At 37.7% G+C, this 21,702-nt stretch overlaps 1 protein-coding gene across 8 annotated transcripts; it reads left to right on the top strand.

Annotated features, from left to right (window-relative positions):
- Nucleotides 1-369: 369 nt before the first annotated feature.
- LOC132153056 (POU domain, class 2, transcription factor 1-like) lies at nt 370-21,431 on the top strand. Of its 8 annotated transcripts, none has more exons than XM_059562210.1 (14): nt 370-633; nt 7,009-7,074; nt 7,410-7,501; nt 8,756-8,926; nt 9,783-9,915; nt 10,003-10,094; nt 12,014-12,187; nt 12,409-12,550; nt 12,781-12,926; nt 13,332-13,511; nt 13,606-13,705; nt 13,781-14,123; nt 14,234-14,322; nt 15,055-21,431. In XM_059562210.1, exons 1-14 carry the CDS (start codon nt 588-590, stop codon nt 15,336-15,338), a joined length of 2,058 nt encoding a protein of 685 aa, XP_059418193.1. In that variant the 5' UTR covers nt 370-587; the 3' UTR covers nt 15,339-21,431. The 8 variants fall into 8 exon arrangements, with proteins under 8 accessions (XP_059418193.1, XP_059418190.1, XP_059418194.1 ...); XM_059562207.1 differs by having other exon boundaries at nt 372-633; nt 12,409-12,549; nt 12,771-12,926; nt 14,234-14,334; XM_059562208.1 differs by having other exon boundaries at nt 373-633; nt 13,329-13,511; nt 14,234-14,334.
- The last annotated feature ends 271 nt before the right edge of the window (nt 21,432-21,702 follow it).

Genomic DNA, 21,702 nt, shown 5'->3' on the forward strand with positions numbered 1-21,702 from the left:
TTGTAAATATAAATTTGATTTTGATTTTTTTTTTTTTTTTTTATAATTAAAGTGTTTACTTGTAAGTAAAGAAGCAGTCATGACATTTTGGTCTTTCCGTGTGTCATATACAGCTTTATTTATTATTACTTTATTGTATTATTTTATTACATATTCACTTGCTCCAAGATGTTATTTTACAAACAGTTGAATAATACATTTTTATAAAATATGAGATATGTATAATGTAGGCAAAACAAGCCAAATGCATATAAAATGACTTTCGGCTGTTTAAATATACACCGACCACCCATTCGTTTCTCTCTCTTCTGTTGTTAATTTTTAATTTCAGTAAATTTCCATATGACTTCCTTTTTTGCACATGACCAATAACGCATGCAAGGTCTACATGAGTTCAAATTGTAGGCTATTTAAAAGTTGAAAGTGTAATTATGGTTTGGGATCAATGTCAGCGTGTCCTTCTGAGGCGGGCGAGTTCAGACTGATGGGATCTCTCAGGTCTGGCGTGCTGATGCTGGGATTGACTGACTGAGTGCTTCGGTGAGCCTCTCGATTGTGTTTTGAGGATTTGGGCTTAAATATTCAAAATGGCGGACGGAGGAGCAGCGAGTCAAGATGAGAGTTCAGGACCAGGTAATCATTACTGCATTTTACATATTCATATTCATATTCAAACACTCTTTCTCTCAACCCAGAAAAGCGCGGTAGGGAAAGCGTAAACAAAATACTTAAACCTGATGTTTCAATCATATGCATCCTTTAAATAAAGGTATCGGGGAATAATTCTCTGTGTGTGCCACAGTGAAACTGGCGATGCAGTGCGACGGCAAATGAAAGGAAAATGCTTCCTTTGTTGTGATTAGAGCAGCCGCGTTACATATTCATACCGGCGCCGAGAAATCGCCGCTTTGCATATTTTATTAGTCATAATCGGCGACAGCTTGCGGGGTTTTGCACTGTCCCCGGTCAGATGTTGTTAGAAATTTGCAGTTAATCATAACTGAAGGCTGCTGTGTGCATGCTAAGCGGCTAATGCTACTCCAGCGGCTTTGTGTTGCGCCGTGAGCCAATCCCACATATAAAGCTTTGAATATTCATTCGCTCGCAATCAGCCGGCGTCTGCGCAACGTGTTTACAGTGAAAATATGAAAGAGCAGAGCAGCTGGTGCGTGCTTGGTGTACGGTTAGGACACGGCGTGATTTTTATTTTTATGCCCATTCTCTTGCCTTTTGTGCCCATTGCAGGCGTGTAGCCCTGTTATGTTATTCATGTGGGCCTTCTAGAGCTCAGAATGCGCTGTTCAGCATATTCTATCAGAATGAATCCATTTCATTGTCGAATGATGGTGGAACGTGCCAAAATGGAACTCTGACGACAGCTTACACAATGTATCCAAATTGATTTATACAAATTGATACTTTGTAGCACAGCCAATGTTTCTGTAACATTGCGTCGGTGTGTCTGCTCAAGGAGATGTATGCAGGCATTATGCCAGCTTTATTTGATCATCTAAAAGCTGATCCTCAAATATAGCACAGCTTCTCCATTATTATTCCACAAGTTGTATGCTTTTGTGTTTAGTCATTTTACCGTGTTTCATCATCCGTGAACAGCCACATTTTTTCCTATTTATTTTTTAAATCTTGTGACAAGTTATCATGTATCTTACAGTCATTTATATAACTCTGTCTTGTATCTATGTTTGGATCAGAGATATTTAGAACTAAAAGTAATCACAGTCAAGCTGATATTCAGTACTAATTCATGATTGTTAGTTTTATTCGTTTAGTGTTTTTCACAGTACTTTACAGAACAGCTTTACAGAAATTCATAATGTTTATGTTTCCTTTATAGTCCACATTTGGCAGTTTAAAGCTTTCTTATGCTAAATATTGCTTTATGTGGGTGAAGTTTGATATATGTGTAACAATGTATATTTTTTATGTATAACAGGTTGTAGTTTATTTTGTGATTACACTGAGAATTATGATATTCTGAAAAGTTTTGGATTCGGTTTATAACATTTTGGTGTAGACTTGATAACCTAATTCCTACTAGGTGTATCGCTGCTATGAGTAAAATGATGCCAGGACTATTTTAGTGTTGATTATTTCCTCTTATGATATTTTCTAATGTTTTGAATAAATTTATTTTTCTATTTTTTTTTAAATGTGCTTATTTAGTTTTTATCATTTACAGAGCTAAATTAATAGTAATTTTATACTTATTTCCGTTATTGCCAAGGTAGCATTTCTAATTTAAAAAATAAATAAAAATAAGCTTAATGTCATTTATTTCATTTAAGGTTGTGGTTAACAGTAACAATATGACACACATATGGGTTAAAGGTTTTGTTCGTATTGCCCTCCCTGTAATCCTGCTTCGTAGTTCCCATAAATACTTTAGAGTATCTTACATTTAAGGCAAAACAATGTCTTGGCCCATCAAATTAGAAGACCATAGCTAGCTGTTGAAATATGATATCATAAAACCTATGTCACCCATGTCTCACAACAAGAGAAACATGGGGAAATTTACAAAGGTTTTTTTTTTTTTTAAAATCTGCTTTCGAAATCTTTTGTATCAGCCTTCTCTCATTTAACATGAATTCTCTGACTACATGAGAATTATTTGGTTTGTAAGTTAAATTATCATATAATTGTTTGGCTTTGGATGTCATGGTGTAACAGACCCTACTTTTAAACTGATAACATTTTGCTGAACACATGCTGAAACTTGTTTGTTTCCTGTAGCCACAGCTCATACCTATAGTGTAAATTACCTGCATGAATCCTTACTTTTATTTTTGTAGTAACTGACACTTTTCAAACATAGTAGTGAAACTTCATGGCATTTTTGCTTGCATTTTTCTTCATGCTCTGCTGATATGAACATGTAGAAACAATCCCTGCAGGCTAACAGTCTATTAATGAATAAAATGATTATAGACCTAAAATCAAGCGAGAGCTTGTGGTTTTTGACTGCCATTAAAAATTATAAACTATCCTCTTTGTGCTTATATGTGGCTGATTGGAGGGAATTCATGTTGTTTGTTAAATGGATTTGATATTATATGATAATATATGAGAGAAAATAATTATGGTCTATGAACTGTTTCCATCATATTCTCAAGCGTCTTCATCAGTTCTTCTCTGAATCTCAAATGTAATGTGTTTTCAAATGCATAATTTGAATATGAATGATGTTGTGTTCCTGCTTTCTCATAATGAAATATTTTTTTCCTTTGTGCTGAATTTATTATAGATGCCTGTTTAAAAATGATAATATTTGCATTAAATTGAGAAATAATTTAAATATTCCTCTCCAGGTTAGTTTAGCCATTTAACAATTCTTTGATCGTTTTTATGCAAGTTTGCTTTTGGAAAAGTTGTTTGGTAAAATAAAAAATAAACAAAAAACAGATATAACTTATGAAAGTTGGCTATAGGGCTGCAACAACGGCCCTGTCCCAAATGGCACCCTTAACCCTTGTGGTCTTGCTCTGAGTCTGCACTTTTGTAACGTAATGCCGCTTTGACTGTTGGGTAGAAGTCTGCTGTGGAGCTCACCCCGGTGTGGGCTCAGCAGAAATGCGGATCGAGGGCACGTAACTGCCGCAAAGGGGGCGCTCGCGAGCACACTTTTGAATGCTAAAATGATGAATGGGACACCTTACGGTCTCATGGACTTAACGGACACACGCACGCGGTGGCTGCAAGACTGAAAGTGCACATACATACTGTGTTCGAAATGCCATACTATCATACTACTCTTACTATTTCTGCAGTATCCAGTATGCTGTGCATAGTGTGCAAATTTTCTGTATGCATCAAATACCCGGATGACCTACTATATTTACCAGGCAGAATCTACTAAATATAACTCAAGTACACTGAGATAAGTACAGAAGCTTTGTTCGGAAATTGCATACTACCATATTACAACTACTATATCGCAGTATGCTGCGTGTATACTGTGAATAGTAAGTGAATGTTCAAATGTACATTTGCTGAAATTTGATGTGTCCATCTGAAGACATTGCATGGGATACTGTTTCCCAGAACACAACACGCTCCATGTAATGTTTAATCTTCAAACGCATGAGTGTACTGGTGGCGGGGAATGGAAATAATAAAACACTTTTATACATACATGTTACTGTAAACTACTAACTATCGTTGTGTATTTAAAAACAATACTGTAATGAGGACATAAATTGTTCTTTTTCCCACTACATTTCGGATCAGAAAGGCATTTATCTTCAATAAAAATAAAGGAAATATTTGAAAACAGGAAATAAAGTCTGTGTTATAAAGTGGTTAGCATTTTTAAGTGTGATAATTTAAACACACTGTTATTGCATACTGTTTTATAATGTACTACAGTACTGAAATATCTACCACCTAACTACTCTTTACACAATTATTATTAGTTCTGCTCAGTATGTAAAAGTCCATTAATTATGAAATGAGTTCAATTGGGCAATATAGCATTGTTTACTAGTATGAATCCTTAATTAACAAGCCTTTGTAAAAAGAATGGTTAGTACATTTATTTGTGAAGTAACAACCTCAGCAGCTGTGCTGAATTAATGTTTTGTCATGTGACAACACTTTAGCACACTACTCTGAAACATTTGTTGCTTATTGTACAGTAGTGGCCAAAAGTTTTGAGAATTACATAAATATTAGTTTTCAAAAAGTTTGCTGCTAAACTGCTTTTAGAGCTTTGTTTCAGTTGTTTCTGTGATGTACTGAAATATAATTACAAGCACTTCATACGTTTCAAAGGCTTTTATCGACAATTACATGACATTTATGCAAAGAGTCAGTATTTGCAGTGTTGGCCCCTTCTTTATCAGGACCTCTCCAATTCGACTGGGCATGCTCTCAATCAACTTCTGTGCCAAATCCTGACTGATAGCAACCCATTCTTTCATAATCACTTCTTGGAGTTTGTCAGAATTAGTGGGGTTTTTTTTTGCCACCCGCCTCTTGAGGATTGACCACAAGTTCTCAATGGGATTAAGATCTGGGGAGTTTCCAGGCCATGGACCCAAATTTCAACATTCTGGTCCCCGAGCCACTTAGTTATCACTTTTGCCTTATGGCACGGTGCTCCATCGTGCTGGAAAATGCATTGTTCTTCACCAAACTGTTGTTGGATTGTTGGAAGAAGTTGCTGTTGGAGGGTGTTTTGGTACCATTCTTTATTCATGGCTGTGTTTTTGGGCAGAATTGTGAGTGAGCCCACTCCCTTGGATGAGAAGCAACCCCACACATGAATGGTGTCAGGATGCTTTACTGTTGGCATGACACAGGACTGATGGTAGCGCTCACCTTTTCTTCTCCAGACAAGCCTTTTTCCAGATGCTCCAAACAATCGGAAAGGGGCTTTATCGGAGAATATGACTTTGCCCCAGTCCTCAGCAGTCCATTCACTATACTTTCTGCAGAAGATCAATCTGTCCCTGATGTTTTTTTTGGAGAGAAGTGGCTTCTTTGCTGCCCTTCTTGACACCAGGCCATCTTCCAAAAGTCTTCGCCTCACTGTGCGTGCAGATGCGCTCACACCTGCCTGCTGCCATTCCTGAGCAAGCTCTACACTGGTTATTTTAGTTTTGGTAGTTTTATAATCCTGGAAGCTTTTGTCTCCGTAAATTAACACTTTTAATTTTAAAATCATTTTAAGTGTCAGCAATACATGCTTTTGGATAGTCTGATTTCTTTATGCTTACTCTGTCAGATCTTTGTTCTAATATGTAAATCTCTGATGTAATTAGGCCAAGCTCTGAAAATATCAGTTAATGAGGTGCAGAGTTAATCTGGATATGCAAAGCAGACTTCATGTTCCTTTCCAGACAATACGACTACAGAAGTCAGAGAATTTGATCCGTGAAGTTTTTGGGCCACATGGGGCTGGCTGTGTGAATAGGATGGTGGAGAATGGCAAGTAATTTACTTCCTGAACCGCTCCATCCACAACTTAAGAAATGCTTCTAAACGCAAACTGCTCTGTTTATGTGCAGATACAGACATCACCGGTTTGTGTGCGCTTTGATTGCATCAACAGAAATCTCACCTGTTTCAACTAATTTAACCAGCACTGCGTAGGTAATTGGGTTTATGCATTCACACTGTTGACTTTTTTTTTCTTTTCCCATTCCTCCCTTTTCCCTCCAAAGTGATCCAATTAATATGCTAATGAGATAATACATATTTATGAACATTTAAATTAGGGAGAAAGCTCTCAGAGCATCGTGCGAAATGAATCGCTGGTAGGACTTCAAAGTGTTGCTTGGATAATGAAATAGGAGATTTGCATATGGCTTTAATCAGCTGCATACTGATTATGCTTTATTTCGGCACTGGCAGTCGCTTCTTTTCTGCTCCAGAATGAAAAATGAACTTCTTCACACTTTATGACAATCATAGCACAGAGAGAGAGAGCAAAGCAAGCCGGAGAGACTGAGAGAAAGGCAGCCACGGTTTCAGTGAAGCTTAGCTGTGCTCTGCACGTGTGTTGTTTTTCTAATCCAAACCGTTTAGTTGCACAGCGAAGAGTTTGCTTCTAAGGGTTGTCTGTGAAAGGGGTGCTAAGTGTGTTGTGATGCCCATAGAGACTCATATATATGCCCATACAAGACAGATGCAGCAGCTGCTGGTGAGTGATGTCTGCATTTGAAGATCTGTTTTATCATATAGTGATGCTGTGCTATCTGGTGTTGGGTAGTCAGTCACTATGTTTGGTTTGGTAATTTATCACCATTCAGTTTTTTCATTTTCTCATAAAACGTTGTGACATTCCGTGTAGTCATTAATAGATTAAGTAGGACTATTTTTCAAGTTTTCGGTTTAAAAAATATTGGGTGATATGGTTTGAAATGAAAAATTGGAATGGATTTTTTTTTTTTTAAATGCTGAAGATGCTGTCTCGCTTTTGAAAGTCATTGAATGGTTGGTCTTTGAAGAGAAACTGAAAGTCCGACCTTCTTCTGTCTGCTCCAGATTCTAGAATGAGTAATCCATCGGAAACAAGTAAATGTGCAATGGAGAGCGGGGACGAAAGCACTGGTGAGTTACCCAAGGAACCGTTGGCTCTTTAGAGACTCGCATGTTATGTATTTTCTCCAATAGTCTGCCCAGATCTTTTGCCTTGATCTTTGTAACACAATTCTTTTACATTTGAGTGAGCGAAAGACTATCAGTTCACAATTTTAAGTTGTAAAGGGTCACTTGTGCAGCTTTGACTGAGGTTGAACGTGGGACAATGTCTCTCAATATGTGTCACAGAACATTTTTTTTTTTTAGTTTGAAATAAGAAAGACCTTGAAGCTGAATAACTTATTTGCAAAACCTTTTTATATGGCTCTGATCTATTGTGGCATTGACTGCTTTTCTTCTTCCAGGTGCCCAAACAAATGGACTGGACTTTCACAGGCAGACTGTGCAAACAACAAGCGCAATCACCAACGCACACGCACAGGCCTTGCTCCAACAGGTATAATCTTTTTCTCTGAGCTCACACACACTTAGTGGTCTGTGACATGGAGGAATGAGCTGTAGGAATTTAAAGATGTCCCCAGGGCCTGTGTCTGAGTCACTAAACTGCGACTGTCTTGATGTTGGTGTGTGTGATTTATCTTGTTTCAGAGTGACTGCTGAGGCTTTCCACCTGATGCCATGCATTGTTGTGTCTATTTGAAAACAATGTGTGAGATTTGTAGTTACTCTGAAGATTAGAGATTTAAAGCACAACATGCTATCTCCTGGTTACAGGGGAAATTATTGGGCCCCCATATGCTAATTAGCTGCTCTGCAGTTGCTTGGAAACAGATGGTTGAGAATATGCAAATCTATGCAGAATTTACATGAACTGCATAACAGTTTCGTTAATTAGCATATCCGCTTTGCTCTCTGCTTGAAGTCTCAGTAGGCTGCGGTATATTTATATCACCATCCATGAGCATTGAACAAATTTTTTAATGGCCTTCTCTGCAAGATTGGGCAAGTTAAAAAGCTGTATTTATTAATCCTTATTTGATTCTCCTACTAATCTGGAACATTTAAACCAGAAAAAAACGTGAACCATATTGTGCAGTAGAGTAGAACAGTACTTGTCGCTTTTTCAGCGACCTTGGCTTCGAAAGTGTTTTTTCCCATCCATTTTTCCATAGAGATTTTAAAAGTCACTGTAAAAGAGTTACAAGCCATGAACCTAACCAGCCAGCAACTAGGTGAATCAAAATATTAAACTATAAGTGTGTTATATACATATGAGCTTGTTCTATAGTGATGCACAGAAATGTTATTTTTCTGTTTAAAAAAAAAAAAAAAAAAAAAAATTGTATCTAGGGAGAAAAATTCTTTAAATCATGCACACTCACATGAAGATTTTCATATGGGTTGATTTAATTTTCATGCTGTTGCTCACATTATGGGGGCTAACACAATGAAATCTGGTGATCAGCCAGGTAATACTCACTTTATCCCAGTCCATCCATTCCTGAACCGCTTATCCTTTGTAGAGGCTGGAGCATATTCTGTGTCTATTATCATACAATGATGGTTAACTGTAAATGTTCAACAGTGGCAACATCTGGGTAAAGTCCAGGGTAAAGCTTTGTGCATAACCGGTTAATTTCCCCCTTGAGAATTTTATTGAAATGGAACGATAGTGCCAGATGTGGTTATTAGAAATCAAATGAATTCCTCTCTTTGTCTCTGTTTCTTTGTCTTGCTCTCTTTTCTCAAGTTGACTTTGACTCCAGCGCAGCAGCAGTTATTGCTGCAGCAGGCTCAGGCTCAGCTCTTAGCAGCAGCGGTGCAGCATTCAGCCAGCCAGCAGAGCAACACTACAGGAGCCAGCATCTCTGCCTCTGCTGCCACCCCCATCACCCTCTCCCAACCCATCCAGATCACACCTGTAAGAGAGCCGCGGTTTCATTCATCCCAGTCTCTGAAATGGCCTTGTTTTTTTATTCTATAACATTTTACATTTTAAATGTAAGATAACATTTCATTTTTCAATTTTGAAGTAAATTATCATCTAGTGGTTTAATGGTGTTTGTGCATAGAACTGAATTATCTAGCCCTGTTCTTTTCTTTGTAGCAGCACTATACTATATGATGTTGCTCTTTCAGAATGATGTCATTTGAATAAATTGTTTCTGTAAATGCAAAACAGATGGATAATAGATATTAGTGAAAATTTAAAAGTAATTGCTTATTAATTTGTATTGCATTTGATACACTTCATTGCTAATAAATAATTCAAACTTATTGTAAATTATTTTTTAAATGTATTGTAACATTTCACTTGTTTGTTTGTTTTTGCCCTGGCAGTATTGTCACAGTAGTGTCAGAAGCCATGTGTATTTTTAATTAACATTAATATTTATTTAGGCAAATTAAAAGGGATTTTGTTCTCCAGGCCCTTCAGCTATTTATACGAAGGAAGCTGCGTCTGAACTGAATGGAGAATCAAAGTACTCAAAATTAAATTGTTAAATCAGTTTTAAAAAAAAATGGATGCACACTTTTTAATTTGCAATAACGGGCATTTCCACAAGGATCCAAATGGCAGAAAACACTATATCATATCTAAATGTTTTACTTTTGCTGGTTGTTATGGTAAAAGCAACATTTATTTTTCACTCAAAATTGAAAACATCCTTACTGTTACATGAAGTTGTCATGCCAGTCATAGCTTAACTGGTGCACATGGTACAGTGACACATACTAATGTTCTCCTCACTCTGTATTTATATGGAACAATACAGCAATTACAGCAACTGCAACAGCAGCAGAACCTCAACCTGCAGCAGTTTGTGCTGGTCCAGCCGGGCCACCCCATCGCAACACAGCTGCAGCCGGCGCAGTTCATCATCTCGCAGACACCACAGGGCCAGCAGAGTGAGTCCTGTCATCTTAACAGATCTCTCCATCCTTTCATGTGCTCTGCCTATCTGATTGTTTTGTCTTTCCCCTTACTCTAACCAGGTCTCCTGCAGGCCCAGAACCTTCTAACTCAACTACCTCAAAGCCAAGCCAACCTCCTGCAGACCCAACCAAGCATCACACTTTCCACACAGGTCAGGGGCATCTCATTCACCCACTGGATCCATTTTTATTAGTGCTTTCAAACAATAAAAAAAAACAACAACTAATGAATCGCACACTTTTTGCTTAAATTAATTGCATATATTCCCACCTAGTATTAAAATTTTTAAATATGCTTTTAAATTGCAATACTTTCACATTCAATCTTCAAATTAATGTAGAAACAACATTAAGATGGTATATTTTTAATATTTGTTCAATGGCAGCTTTTTATGACTGAAAGAGAGTATCACTTATACCGATACTGCTGATTTCTATGAATTTTTTTTCATCACAACAGCTGGGTTATTTTGGCGGCTTTAAGAGCTGCAGCTGCTGAACATGACGTGGATCTGACATACATCGTATTGTCTCACAAGTCTTTTACCTTTTCTGACCACAGTTCAATGTTGTTCTGCTGAAGCTCCCTCATCACCTGCACCTTTTCAATGCTCGTTTGACTAGCGCTCTGCTGAGGTGAAGTTGGAGTGTGCGTTTGAAAAGTCTCCCATTTGATGTGGTCGTAAAGATGTTCTGTGTCTAAATAAATTAAATTCTTGTCCAAAAAAAAGGCAGCCGCAGGAGTTTTGAGTGGGGTGGCTAACCCTAGCTCCACCCCTGCATTGTTAAATATTTTGAACGCGTTAAACGTAAAAAAAAAATTGCCTGCATTAACATATTTAAGGGGTCATATGATGCGTTTTTTTTTTTTTTTTTTAAGATCATTGTTTTGTGTATTTGGAGTGCTTTAATGTGCAAAAAACACATTCTTTTACAAATGCTGTACATTATTGTAGGTTCTCTATTCCTCGCCTTTCTCAAACGCATCATTTTTTACAAAGTCCCTCCATCCGACATGCACAGTCTGCTCTGATTGGCCAACTGACCTACTGCATTTTGATTGGCCGAACACCAATCTCGTTGGAAATGTAATGCCCCTTTCCATAATCGCAAGTTTCATCTTTCGAAATAAATGTAAAGCCAATTAATAATGTCCTTAGTTTAAACATCAGTTCAAGCCCGAAAGGCGAACAGAGTCTCGTGGCATACATAGTGAAACTCGTATTGGAAACATTTTAATCACATCATATGACCCCTTAAATTTTGACAGCACTACATTTTAAACATGACCTATATTGTATTTGAAGGTTTGATTTGTTTAAAAACATATTTGTAACATCTACAAAATAGTGGATTTGCATACATTCCCAAACCGATGCTAATGCAACTGCTGAAAGTCTTTATATATTGCAAACCACACTGACAACAAAACTTGTTGTTTTTGTGATTTAAGAAGTTAGAACCAGTATTATTTTTTCCAAGTGCACTATCGTACAAAAGTTGAGTCAGTATGTTTTCTGTTTTTGAAAGTTTTTTATGTTCATCAAGGCTGCATTTAGTTACTCAAAATACACTGAAGATAGATAGACTGAAATATAATTACAGTTAAAATAACTGTTTTACTGTAAAATGTATCTTATTCCAGAGATTGCTAAGCTCAAAATTCAGCAGCCATTACTCAAGTCTAAAAATCCTTAAGAAGTCTTTTCTAATATTTAGATTTGGTGCTGAAGAAACATTTCTTCATAATGTCAATGTGAAAAACAGTTGTGCTAGTGAATATGTTTGTGCACCCCATGATACTTTCCTCAGGATTCTTTGATGAATAGAAAGTTCAAAAGTACAGCATTTATATCAGCCCTTCTGATATATTTAATGCATCCTTGCTGAATAAAAGTATTATAATTTTCCAATGGTAGCGCATATGCACCCAAAAGAAAAGTTCACAAAACAGTTCATACAAAATTTTCAGTTGGACCGTTCCAGTTTTCACATTTGTTTCTTTAAAAAATGTTTATCTTTCAGCCGTTTTTTTCAGCCGTCTCCATAATTTTTTCCTTACGCTTCACAGCCTGCTACACCTACACGCACGATAGCAGCGACCCCCATCCAATCCCTTCCTCACAGCCAACCGACACCAAAGCACATCGACACACCCAGCCTGGAGGAGCCCAGCGACCTGGAGGAGCTAGAGCAGTTTGCCAAGACCTTCAAACAGAGACGCATCAAACTGGGCTTCACGCAGGTGAACAGTGTTTCACTGGTCTCACAGTTTGTGTGGTGGTGTTGATTTCAGTATTTAAAATCTGATGGTGTTTAATCATTCAGCTCCTGACAGACCTGAGAGAGTTCTTATGTGACTGACCTCTCTAATTATTTAAAGAGAATTCGCATTCGGCTGAGACTCATTACGTGACTCTGCCTCCGTTTAAAACGTCTTTCATGCTATTGTTTTTCATGTACCAGGGGGATGTTGGCCTTGCAATGGGGAAACTTTATGGAAATGACTTCAGCCAGACCACCATTTCTCGCTTTGAGGCCTTAAACCTGAGCTTTAAAAACATGTGCAAACTGAAGCCTCTGCTTGAAAAATGGCTCAATGATGCAGGTATGTATTTCCTCTGCTCCGAGCCATTTCCCTCCTTTACCTTCCTCCCTTAAAATAACATTGCATGTCATGAAGAATGTTAGAAAGGATATGAAGATTCCTGTGGCATTCCTCTTTAGTTTTTCAGTTTCTATCAGGGTTCTGCAGGTCTCAGGCACATCTGCAATGCTGTTTGGCACAGGTGCTTATATCACTCCTTCTGTGTGCTTTTGTGCGCGCTGTTTGTGCAGAGAACCAGACGTCTGACCAGGCCCTGTCCAGCCCCAGCTCTCTTGGCTCGCCTGGGCTGGGCTTGGAGGGTCTGAACCGCCGCCGCAAGAAGAGGACCAGCATTGAGACCAACATCAGAGTGGCCTTAGAAAAGAGCTTTCTGGAGGTGAGCGACATCTCACATCAGAGCTTATTTGATAAGCCAGTGTGAAGGAAATATCAAATACATTTGAGTGTTTATTAATAATACATTTTGTTGTTATTCAGTCTATTTATTTTTTATAAAATATTATTAATATTTTCTGTAATTTAAACAGATTTATATTTTATTATTATTATTATTATTAATGACTTTATTTAAAAATAATTTGTTCTTTGCATTATTAATATTAATTAAATACTTTTATAAACAGATTTTAGTATTATAGTTTTCAAAATTGTATTTATTTGTATTTAATAAATGTAATTAAAAATAATACATTTTATTTATTTATTTGATAAAATATGAACATTTTCTATTTATGATTAAAATATTAATATTGTTTCTTGTGCATTTGCCCTTTTCAAGCAGAACCACAAACCTACCTCTGAGGAGATCACCATGATTGCGGACCAGCTCAACATGGAGAAGGAGGTGATCCGAGTATGGTTCTGTAACCGCAGACAGAAAGAGAAGAGGATCAACCCACCCAGCAGCGGCAGCGCCATCAGCACTCCTATCAAAGCAATCTTCTCTCCCACCACACCTCTGGTACACCACATGCAAACTGCCTCCGTCCATTTAACCCAACAGATCTGACTACTTAAAACAGCACTAAACCTCTTCCTCCTTTCCCTCGTTTCAGGCACTGAGTACAGCAAGTCTTGTGACCAGTAACACACCGACTACGATGACTGTAAACCCAGTTATGCCTCTCACCAGCACCAGTGTCTCCAGTTTTACTGGTAGGCAAGAACGCCTACAAAACTGCCTACAACTTTACTACTATTGTTCACCTCAAGAGCCTTTTCTTTCTCCAGGCACAACTGTTGGCTCAGCTCCCACTAACATTGCATCGGTCATCTCCACTGCACCTGTAGTCACCACAGCAGCATCCTCTCCTTCGATCAGCCCTTCCCCCACCGCAGCACAGACGTCCTCCTCAGAGCAGGCTTCAGCTCAGGAGATATTGACGGCAGTAAGTCAGGCACCTTGCTCCTTGGCGACAACTCTGTGCACTGGGCAGGTGATGGTGGCGGCGCCCAGCCTCTCAGCTGCTCTGCAAGGAGCCACTCAGCTGCCCACCAGCGCAAGCATCGCTGCCATGGCTGCAGCCGCAGGCCTCAATCCTGGCCTCATGGCGTCCTCACAGTTCACTCCTGGGTTAGTGTCATTTTAGTTCTCTGAAAGAGCATCGACTTCAAGGTTGTGATTGGACATCTGTGTGTTTATATCGTTAATTCTGTTTTTTTTCTCTGGTGTTTCCTTTGCAGCGGAGCTCTTCTAAGTTTGGCACCTGGTGGTCTTGGAAGCGCTTTGAGTCCAGCACTGATGAGCAACAGCACCTTGGCCACAATCCAAGGTCTGTGGAGCGGCAAGTACACTTGAATTTATAATATGGCTCTGCATGTGCTTATTAATCTTGGTATCACCTTGTCACTCTACTCTTTCAAAAACGTTCCGCATTCATATGTGCATACAATTCCAAGGTTGTAAATTACTTATTTGCATGCAATGTAAATATTTTAAACAACATATTTGCAAAAGTGCCGAGCTCTTTATATATAACTTTATAAATTCATATGACCATCTAAGTGCATTAGGTTTTGTGGATTTGTGGATAAAACTCTTCAATAGCTAGATGTTATTTTTTATAATAATATTATTATTATTATTATTATTAAATAATGAAGTAGACTTAATAAAAAAATAATAATAATAATAATAAAGTCTACTTCATTATTTAATAATAATAATAACAATAGGGCTGTCAAATCGGTAAATCACAACCCAAATATATATATATATATATATATATATATATATATATATATATATATAATCAGCCTTAATAATAGTATAAAAAGAGCACATAAACTAATAAAAAATAGTAATAATAATAGAAAACTTATAAAACTTCTTAATACTAACAATATTTATGATAATCATTTTATTATATTACATTATGTATTTTAATTATATTTTTATATTTTATTTTATTTCAGTAATAAGTATCAATCAGATTTGTATTGGCCACTGCTCTGTTTCAATGTTTTTACAGCTAGAGTTAAAATGTTGTTTTATGTCTCTTTAGCTCTGGCATCTAGTGGCACTCTGCCCATTACATCTCTGGACGGGAGCGGGAACTTTCTGTTTGCCAACACCTGCGCTGGCAGCACCCCTAACCTCGTGACAGCACCGCTCTTTTTGAACCCTCAGAACTTGTCACTGCTTGCCAGTAACCCGGTCAGCCTGGTATCTGCCGGAGGGGCCGCGGGAGCCCTCAACCTGCACATCACCACCGATTCCCACCAGAGCGCTGTTACCACTGCAACTATGCCCGCCTCCACCATCACCACGGCCTCTAAGGCCCAGTAAAAGCTTTACCCACTCCTCTTCTCTCCTAAACCCCTTTCCTCTTTCTAAGTTTTTCTTTAATATCTTGCTACCACCAAAAACAAACCTACTAAATGGGATTTATTGTTGTTTTAATGTTTAAGTTTGTATGTCCTAACTTTTCACATATCTTTTACACCTTAATCTGTGATGTTTGGACCTCATTGATGATCAACCTTAAGAGAATGTTGGCGTCTCCAGCACAGGGCTTGCATCAGGAGAGCAAAAAACCTCCCTGGACATTGTGCCAAGTCTCTGTGTGACTCAAAGACATATTCGTTTCAGTGAACATGCTCTTTTCTCCCATTTTCACATCAGACCTCTTCTTCAGAGGTATTTCTGAAATGCTTTTAACCAAAAAACTTAGTTTACTCTGTGTTGAATGATACATTCTTACTGCTGACAGTAACCTCCTCATTCTTTTATGATCTCATCTCTTTTCACTGGACATCCTGCTTTAAGATGTTCCTGCCCCCTGGAACGTTTCCTTTTAGATGCACATGATTTATTTTTATCAAACAGTGGGTTAGCTTTATGTCCAGTATCTTACTAACTCATGGTTACAAGGCTTTAAATGGAGTAATAAGCGGCTGCGATGCGGTTTCATTGCTTTAAGGAATCGTTCGACAGGCCTTTCTTTCTTTCTAGTGAAACACTTTCAGATACTGTTTTCATATCATTTTGTAGTTTACTCAGTAGCAGAAGACTAGTCTGGGTCTGAATTTTTTTTTACCCAGTAACAAGCTCACTTAATACTAAAAGCTTTAACGAATTATGAGATGATTCGTCAAGGAGTTGTTCAGAGTGGGCAACAGTAACTAAGCAGTCTACTTTGAAGCTTCAGTAACCGAGAGCTTGCAAGTCTTACGTTAGCATCAGGACTGTGTAACCGCGCAAGGTAAACCTCCTCAAGGTCTTCCTAACATGGGATGTACTTATGGTATCACCACCCGATTGTGAAGGTGTAGGTCAAGCAAGATAAAGTTGAGGTGGATGATGTTCAAATGGGTTTTTATTTCATCGGGTCTTTGATTTTCTACTTGTGCACAGTATCTGTACCAAAAAACTGGATTTGAGAACTGCAGTCTGCTCCGTTTTTAGCAGAACTTCTGTCACGCTTTAAGAGGTCTTTATTTCAGAGGTATTTGTATTGCCTCTATTTCAAGATATACCAAAAATCTTTGTTATACCTGTTGCTGTATATTGCTACTGTAGCATAGTTTAAGCCTAAATATTTATGAGCGAAGTCTCTCGTTAGACCACATGAAATATAATGCAATATTTTTGATCTTCTCCAAAGATGAAAACATAGTTCTTTTATTGTTTTTCTTTTGTTTGAGATGACCGTCCCTCCTCAATTTTGTAGTGTCAGTGAAACTAACCAAATAGATTGAAGCGAGAACAGGACGTGATGCTACAGCATAGGACCAGTTTGAGGTCTGGGATTGTCCCTTCTGCTGGTCAATGATGAGGACTTTTAGTGAGACATATAGGGGAGTCGTCTTCCCATTCTGTTCAGATAATTGAAAATTGTAAACGCGGAAGTCATGCAAGTGTGTTCTTAGCTGACAGGCTTTTTGAACATTTTCCCTTCTTTATAATTACAAGGTGACAGATTCAGTCCTCCGTAATCTGAAATCAGGGACATCTCTGAATTTTAAAGAGCCCCTTGTCCCTCCAGCCTAATGTGTAGGCTTACCATGGAGGACAGTAAAGTGGGCCTGAAATATCTGTTATAAATGGGTGAGATGAGCTGGATGGTCTGTTTTGTTTTTCCCTACCAATGTAATGCAGCCATGATGTAAAGCTTGAACCAAAGTGGATTTCTCACTAGCTGCTGTGCCTGTGTGGGCCAGTGCAATGCTGACCACACTTTCACTACTCACTACTGACAAACTTTTCCATCTATTACACATCTTTTAAACCCTACACTTTTGACTTGCATTTTCCAACAAATCGTGTTCAGCATTCTGAAAAAATAAAGCTTCTCTAGCGCAGTGCTATCTTGCTTAAGCGCTCAATATCCAAGCATTTAACGATCCAAAGAGAATCTTAAGGGCCTTGTGTTTAGTGCTGTTGAGATTTTGGGAGTCTGTCCTTGGTTTCATTGTTTTACCTTCTTGGTGAGTCTTTGTTTTGGATGTAATCTCATAGGACTCAACACCGATGCTGCGTTTCATTGAATGAATAGCAATAGATATTTCAAGATCTAGAAGAACCTGTGGCAGTACAGATGGCTCTCAAATGGCTTCACATGATGAAGAAGGTGGATTTTTAGGATTGTAGTGATACATTTTGTTGTTGTTGTTGTTGTTAATAAATGATGCAGGCAGGCATTCTGGGAGAATTACAGTACTGTTTCGTCCAAGCATTGCTTTTAACACTCACATTTTGAATTCTGTGGCATGGAGGTCAAGAGTCTCCCATTACTGTCCCTTTCATCTTTTGTTACTGTGGCCCTGTCTGTCAATTTTTGTTCTGACTGTTTTCTAGCGATGCTATTTGTATTTTATTGTTAATATGGTTTGAAATACCTCAGCAGCACTTACATGGAAGGTTCACTTTAAGCAAAAGACACCAGAAGTCAACTCCAGAATGTACAAAAGCTGTTTTTTACAGTCCAATTTAAAATGACCAACATGTATAACCAATCTACAAAGTATATAACAGAAAAATCTGTAATAATAATAATGTCACATAAGTCTACTACTGCTATTTCAAGTACTACTACTACTACTAAAACGGTATGTCCAGGTTAACTTGTAATGAATATTTTGTTATCCTGTTTGCCAAAGTAAAAAAGAAAAAGCCTTTGTCTTTGCGGCTGGGTCTTGTTGCTGCTCATTCCGCTGGTTCTGTCCGGAAATTTCAACGTAGCCTCTCTGGACATGTAGATTTGTGTGTTGTTTTGCGCGTTAGTGTCATGACCCGGTGGTCGCCAGGACTGTGGGGTGTTACTGATATATTTATCTGAGGAATTACTCAAAGATTAGAGAACTTCTTTTCTAAATTCTATATATATATATTCACTTATGTAAGATGCTCATATTTTATATTTGAACTAATATCTAGTGTGAATGTAGTGTTTTTGTCATGCTTATTCATTAAAAGAAAAAAAAAAGAAAAAAATTCCTTCATTTATATTATAACTATTCTTAAAAAAAAAAAAAAAAAAAAAAAAAAAGTCCAGACCAAAAAGTGCAACCACACCCTTATGATGTGGGAGTGGCTGTTGTGTGCCCTGCCCACATTTAAATGAGGTTTGTTTGAGTGGGAGGGGCTTGTGATGGTGCTCCCAGCTTTCATTGATGTAACAGACTTGATAGCACCAAACTATTCTTACTTAGAATTATTTTTTACATTTTTGTTGCTTTTAATGAATTTAATTTACCATGTTGCTTTTAAACAATCATTTGAATTTACTTTATGCCTTTTTTTTGTATATCACGAGGGAGCAACGTCACTGGCTTTCTTAGTTTAACAAAAACTTGCATTTATCATTTATGCCTTACTATAATTTCAGAGTTTGACACATTGTAGCAAACTATAATATGTTGACGTGAGAGATGATTTTGTTTCGGTTGTGAATTCATGTGTGTGAGCGCATATGAAAGAGCATGCACCAGTGTCAAACTCATATGGTGCATATCAACCATGAAAATAACGCTGTGAGTTTTATTTGTGTCTTGTGATATTTTAGAGGTGTTGCTACCTATTTTGTAGGTAAAATTCAAGCCGGTTGGATACCTGTTAAAAGCTTTACTAATAACTCCACTCCAGCTGATATGTAGGGGTCGCGAGTGGTGCATTTACTTTAAATCATAATACTTTAGAGAGGTTCTGTCTGATGTAATATAAAAAGTGAGACTTTTTAGTGACGCATATCGGTAAGAAATACAGGATTTTTCTTTTTTTTTAAGTGGATATAAGGAAGAATCATGCATCATTTGATGCAATTGACCACTTGGCTGTAAATGATATCTTTTTGAACCTGTGTGCTCATGAGATGTTTCGGATGTGATTTATCCAAGGATGTTGAACCTGGCAGCAGCTTTGTACATTTGAAGTTGTTGTGGATCCTTTCTGGCACTTGATTTTTGCGTGTCTGGATGCTCTGACTTGTGATTGGATAGTTTCTCAATGGTAGCAGGGTTTGCCGCTGTAGACCCTCAGTCTAGTGACAAAATAGGATAGTTACAGAAGAGGTCATGCACCAGAGAGCCGAGCGAGAGCTGGTCTGAGTAAAGGAGCTGTTGTATACCTCATTTATAACTCGAAACGGAGAAAAAACTTGCTTTAATCTACTTCAAAAGATTAAATAATAAAATATATAAATAAAAAAAGTTCTGTCCCAGAGCAGAAGCCTGCAGATGTCTGTTTAAAGTTTGGAGTGAGGAACCGGATGGATACCCAGAGGACCGCACAAGCTGATGCATATTAGAAGCCCACCCCACTTATTTATATTTTGTTTTTGATACAAATTTAAGTTCACACTATAGTGCATAAATTTTATACCAAAGCTTTTTTAAAGATTTGACAGCTGTCGTCTTTATGAACCCCAAACACTTATTTGTCGCAGGGTTTGTGCCACTGATTCTTCTGGGTTTGCGGTCTGCTTGTTCCTCACCTTCTTAGTGGTAACCAAAGACTTTCAAAGTGATTGTAGGGACTAAACTCTCTCTTCTAGTGCCCTGCCTCAACCATCAGCTTGTGGTTTTTGATCATTGGTCACTCGTGTGGCCAAGTGGGTGGGGTTTAGTAGAAAGAGGAAGCAAAACTGCTCTGCCGGCTTCTGGAAAGGACTTACAGTAACCCCTCATGGGCTGGGTGATGTTTATTAATACACGCTGAAGGATGTCCTGGGCTCACTGCAACCTGCTCAGGATAAACTGTCCTCTAGAGTTCCACTCTGTGGCTGCAGCAAGGCAACACTGTTTCTATGATTGTCTACAGAAAACATGCAATGTCTCTCCATAGTCATCTTTTAGGTGCCGTCATCCCATGGTTTTGATGTTCTGTCGATGTCTTTTATCTAGCTTTGCTTTTTCCACTATCATGATTTCAATTGGTTTGATCAGCTGTGCAACTATGCATCGTTGTCCTCCATCCTACAAGGGCACCGTCTGTGTGACACGGTCCTTTTCAGATGGATCTTAATAGTTTTATGTCGAGTGGAGAGTCGAACGCAACTATAAGCTCTATCCCAAAGCAAAAATATCCAAATATGAAATGTTTTACAAATGCAGATACCAAAGATTACTCTGTTCTTTTTCCTCTTCCTTCCCAAACCCTGCAGCTTGTGTATTAAGAAACAGAACCCAGCTCTGACAGTAGTCCTAACCTCAGTAATTCCAAAGCTTAGATGTATATTTTGGTATTTTTCTGAGATGCTTATGAAAAAAAAGAAAAAAAAGTTTGTCATTTTTAATTTTCTTGTTCGTTGGATCTGTTGCTCTTTTTCTGTCACAGCATGGAATTTAACTACAAAACTGTCTTACTGTAGGTGAAATAAATAGTATTTTTGTATGTTTTTGGATTTCGGTGTATGCAATATCAGTTTCACTGGCAAACTTATCATTGTTTTTATAACCAAAATGAAAAAAAAAAGACTACATAATTAATTGGTCACTGATTTCAAAATAAATCCCTATCTATACTCTTTCCATGTTTCATACGGCTGAAGCTCAAGGAATGTGTTCCATTCTCACCTGGTCACATACTGTAGATGTCTATACTTCTATATTTCCCTTCAGAACGCTGTAATTCTCTGTTGTAATCGTGATGATTGGTTGGATTCTGAGTATCACTACAGACCTGAACTCTAGTGCCACTCGTGGCCTGTTATCAAGCGAACACACACACACACACACCCAAGACTGAACGCTAAATAGCTACATCACCGTAGCTTAGATCTGAATGATTGTGTAGAATATAAGTATGTGAATCAGGATACATGGTAGATTCGATGCATTTGTCTGCTGTATTTTGTTTGTTTATATATATCTTTTACTGTAACTGTACAGTTCTCTTTTGTTGTAAACATTAAACCATTTTCCAAGTGTTTTAATATTCTAACATGTTTTCGGTCTCTAAATATATTTCATGTTTTGGATCGTGTTGATGAATTTATGGAGTTGATATCAATTTATTTATTTTTAACCTAATGGTTTACAGTACACACAAAATATGCCCTTTTACGTATAAAATATGTAGAAAATAACAGCACTACCTCTCCATCTGTACAAACATAACACACACTACTGATCAAAAGTTTGGGGTCTGCAAGATTATTAATGTTTTTGAAAAATCTCTTATGCTCCCCAAGGCATTTAATTAGAATAGAGCA

Source organism: Carassius carassius, chromosome 11 (assembly GCF_963082965.1).
Source record: "Carassius carassius chromosome 11, fCarCar2.1, whole genome shotgun sequence".
NCBI lineage: Eukaryota > Metazoa > Chordata > Actinopteri > Cypriniformes > Cyprinidae > Carassius > Carassius carassius.

Coding starts and splice junctions, on each gene's coding strand:
- LOC132153056 (XM_059562206.1), top strand. CDS start 588: ATGGCGGACGGAGGAGCAGCGAGTCAAGATGAGAGTTCAGGACCAG. Junction 12,927..13,328: donor TAGAAAAGAGCTTTCTGGAG/GTGAGCGACATC, acceptor GCCCTTTTCAAG/CAGAACCACAAACCTACCTC. Junction 13,512..13,605: donor TCTCTCCCACCACACCTCTG/GTACACCACATG, acceptor CCCTCGTTTCAG/GCACTGAGTACAGCAAGTCT.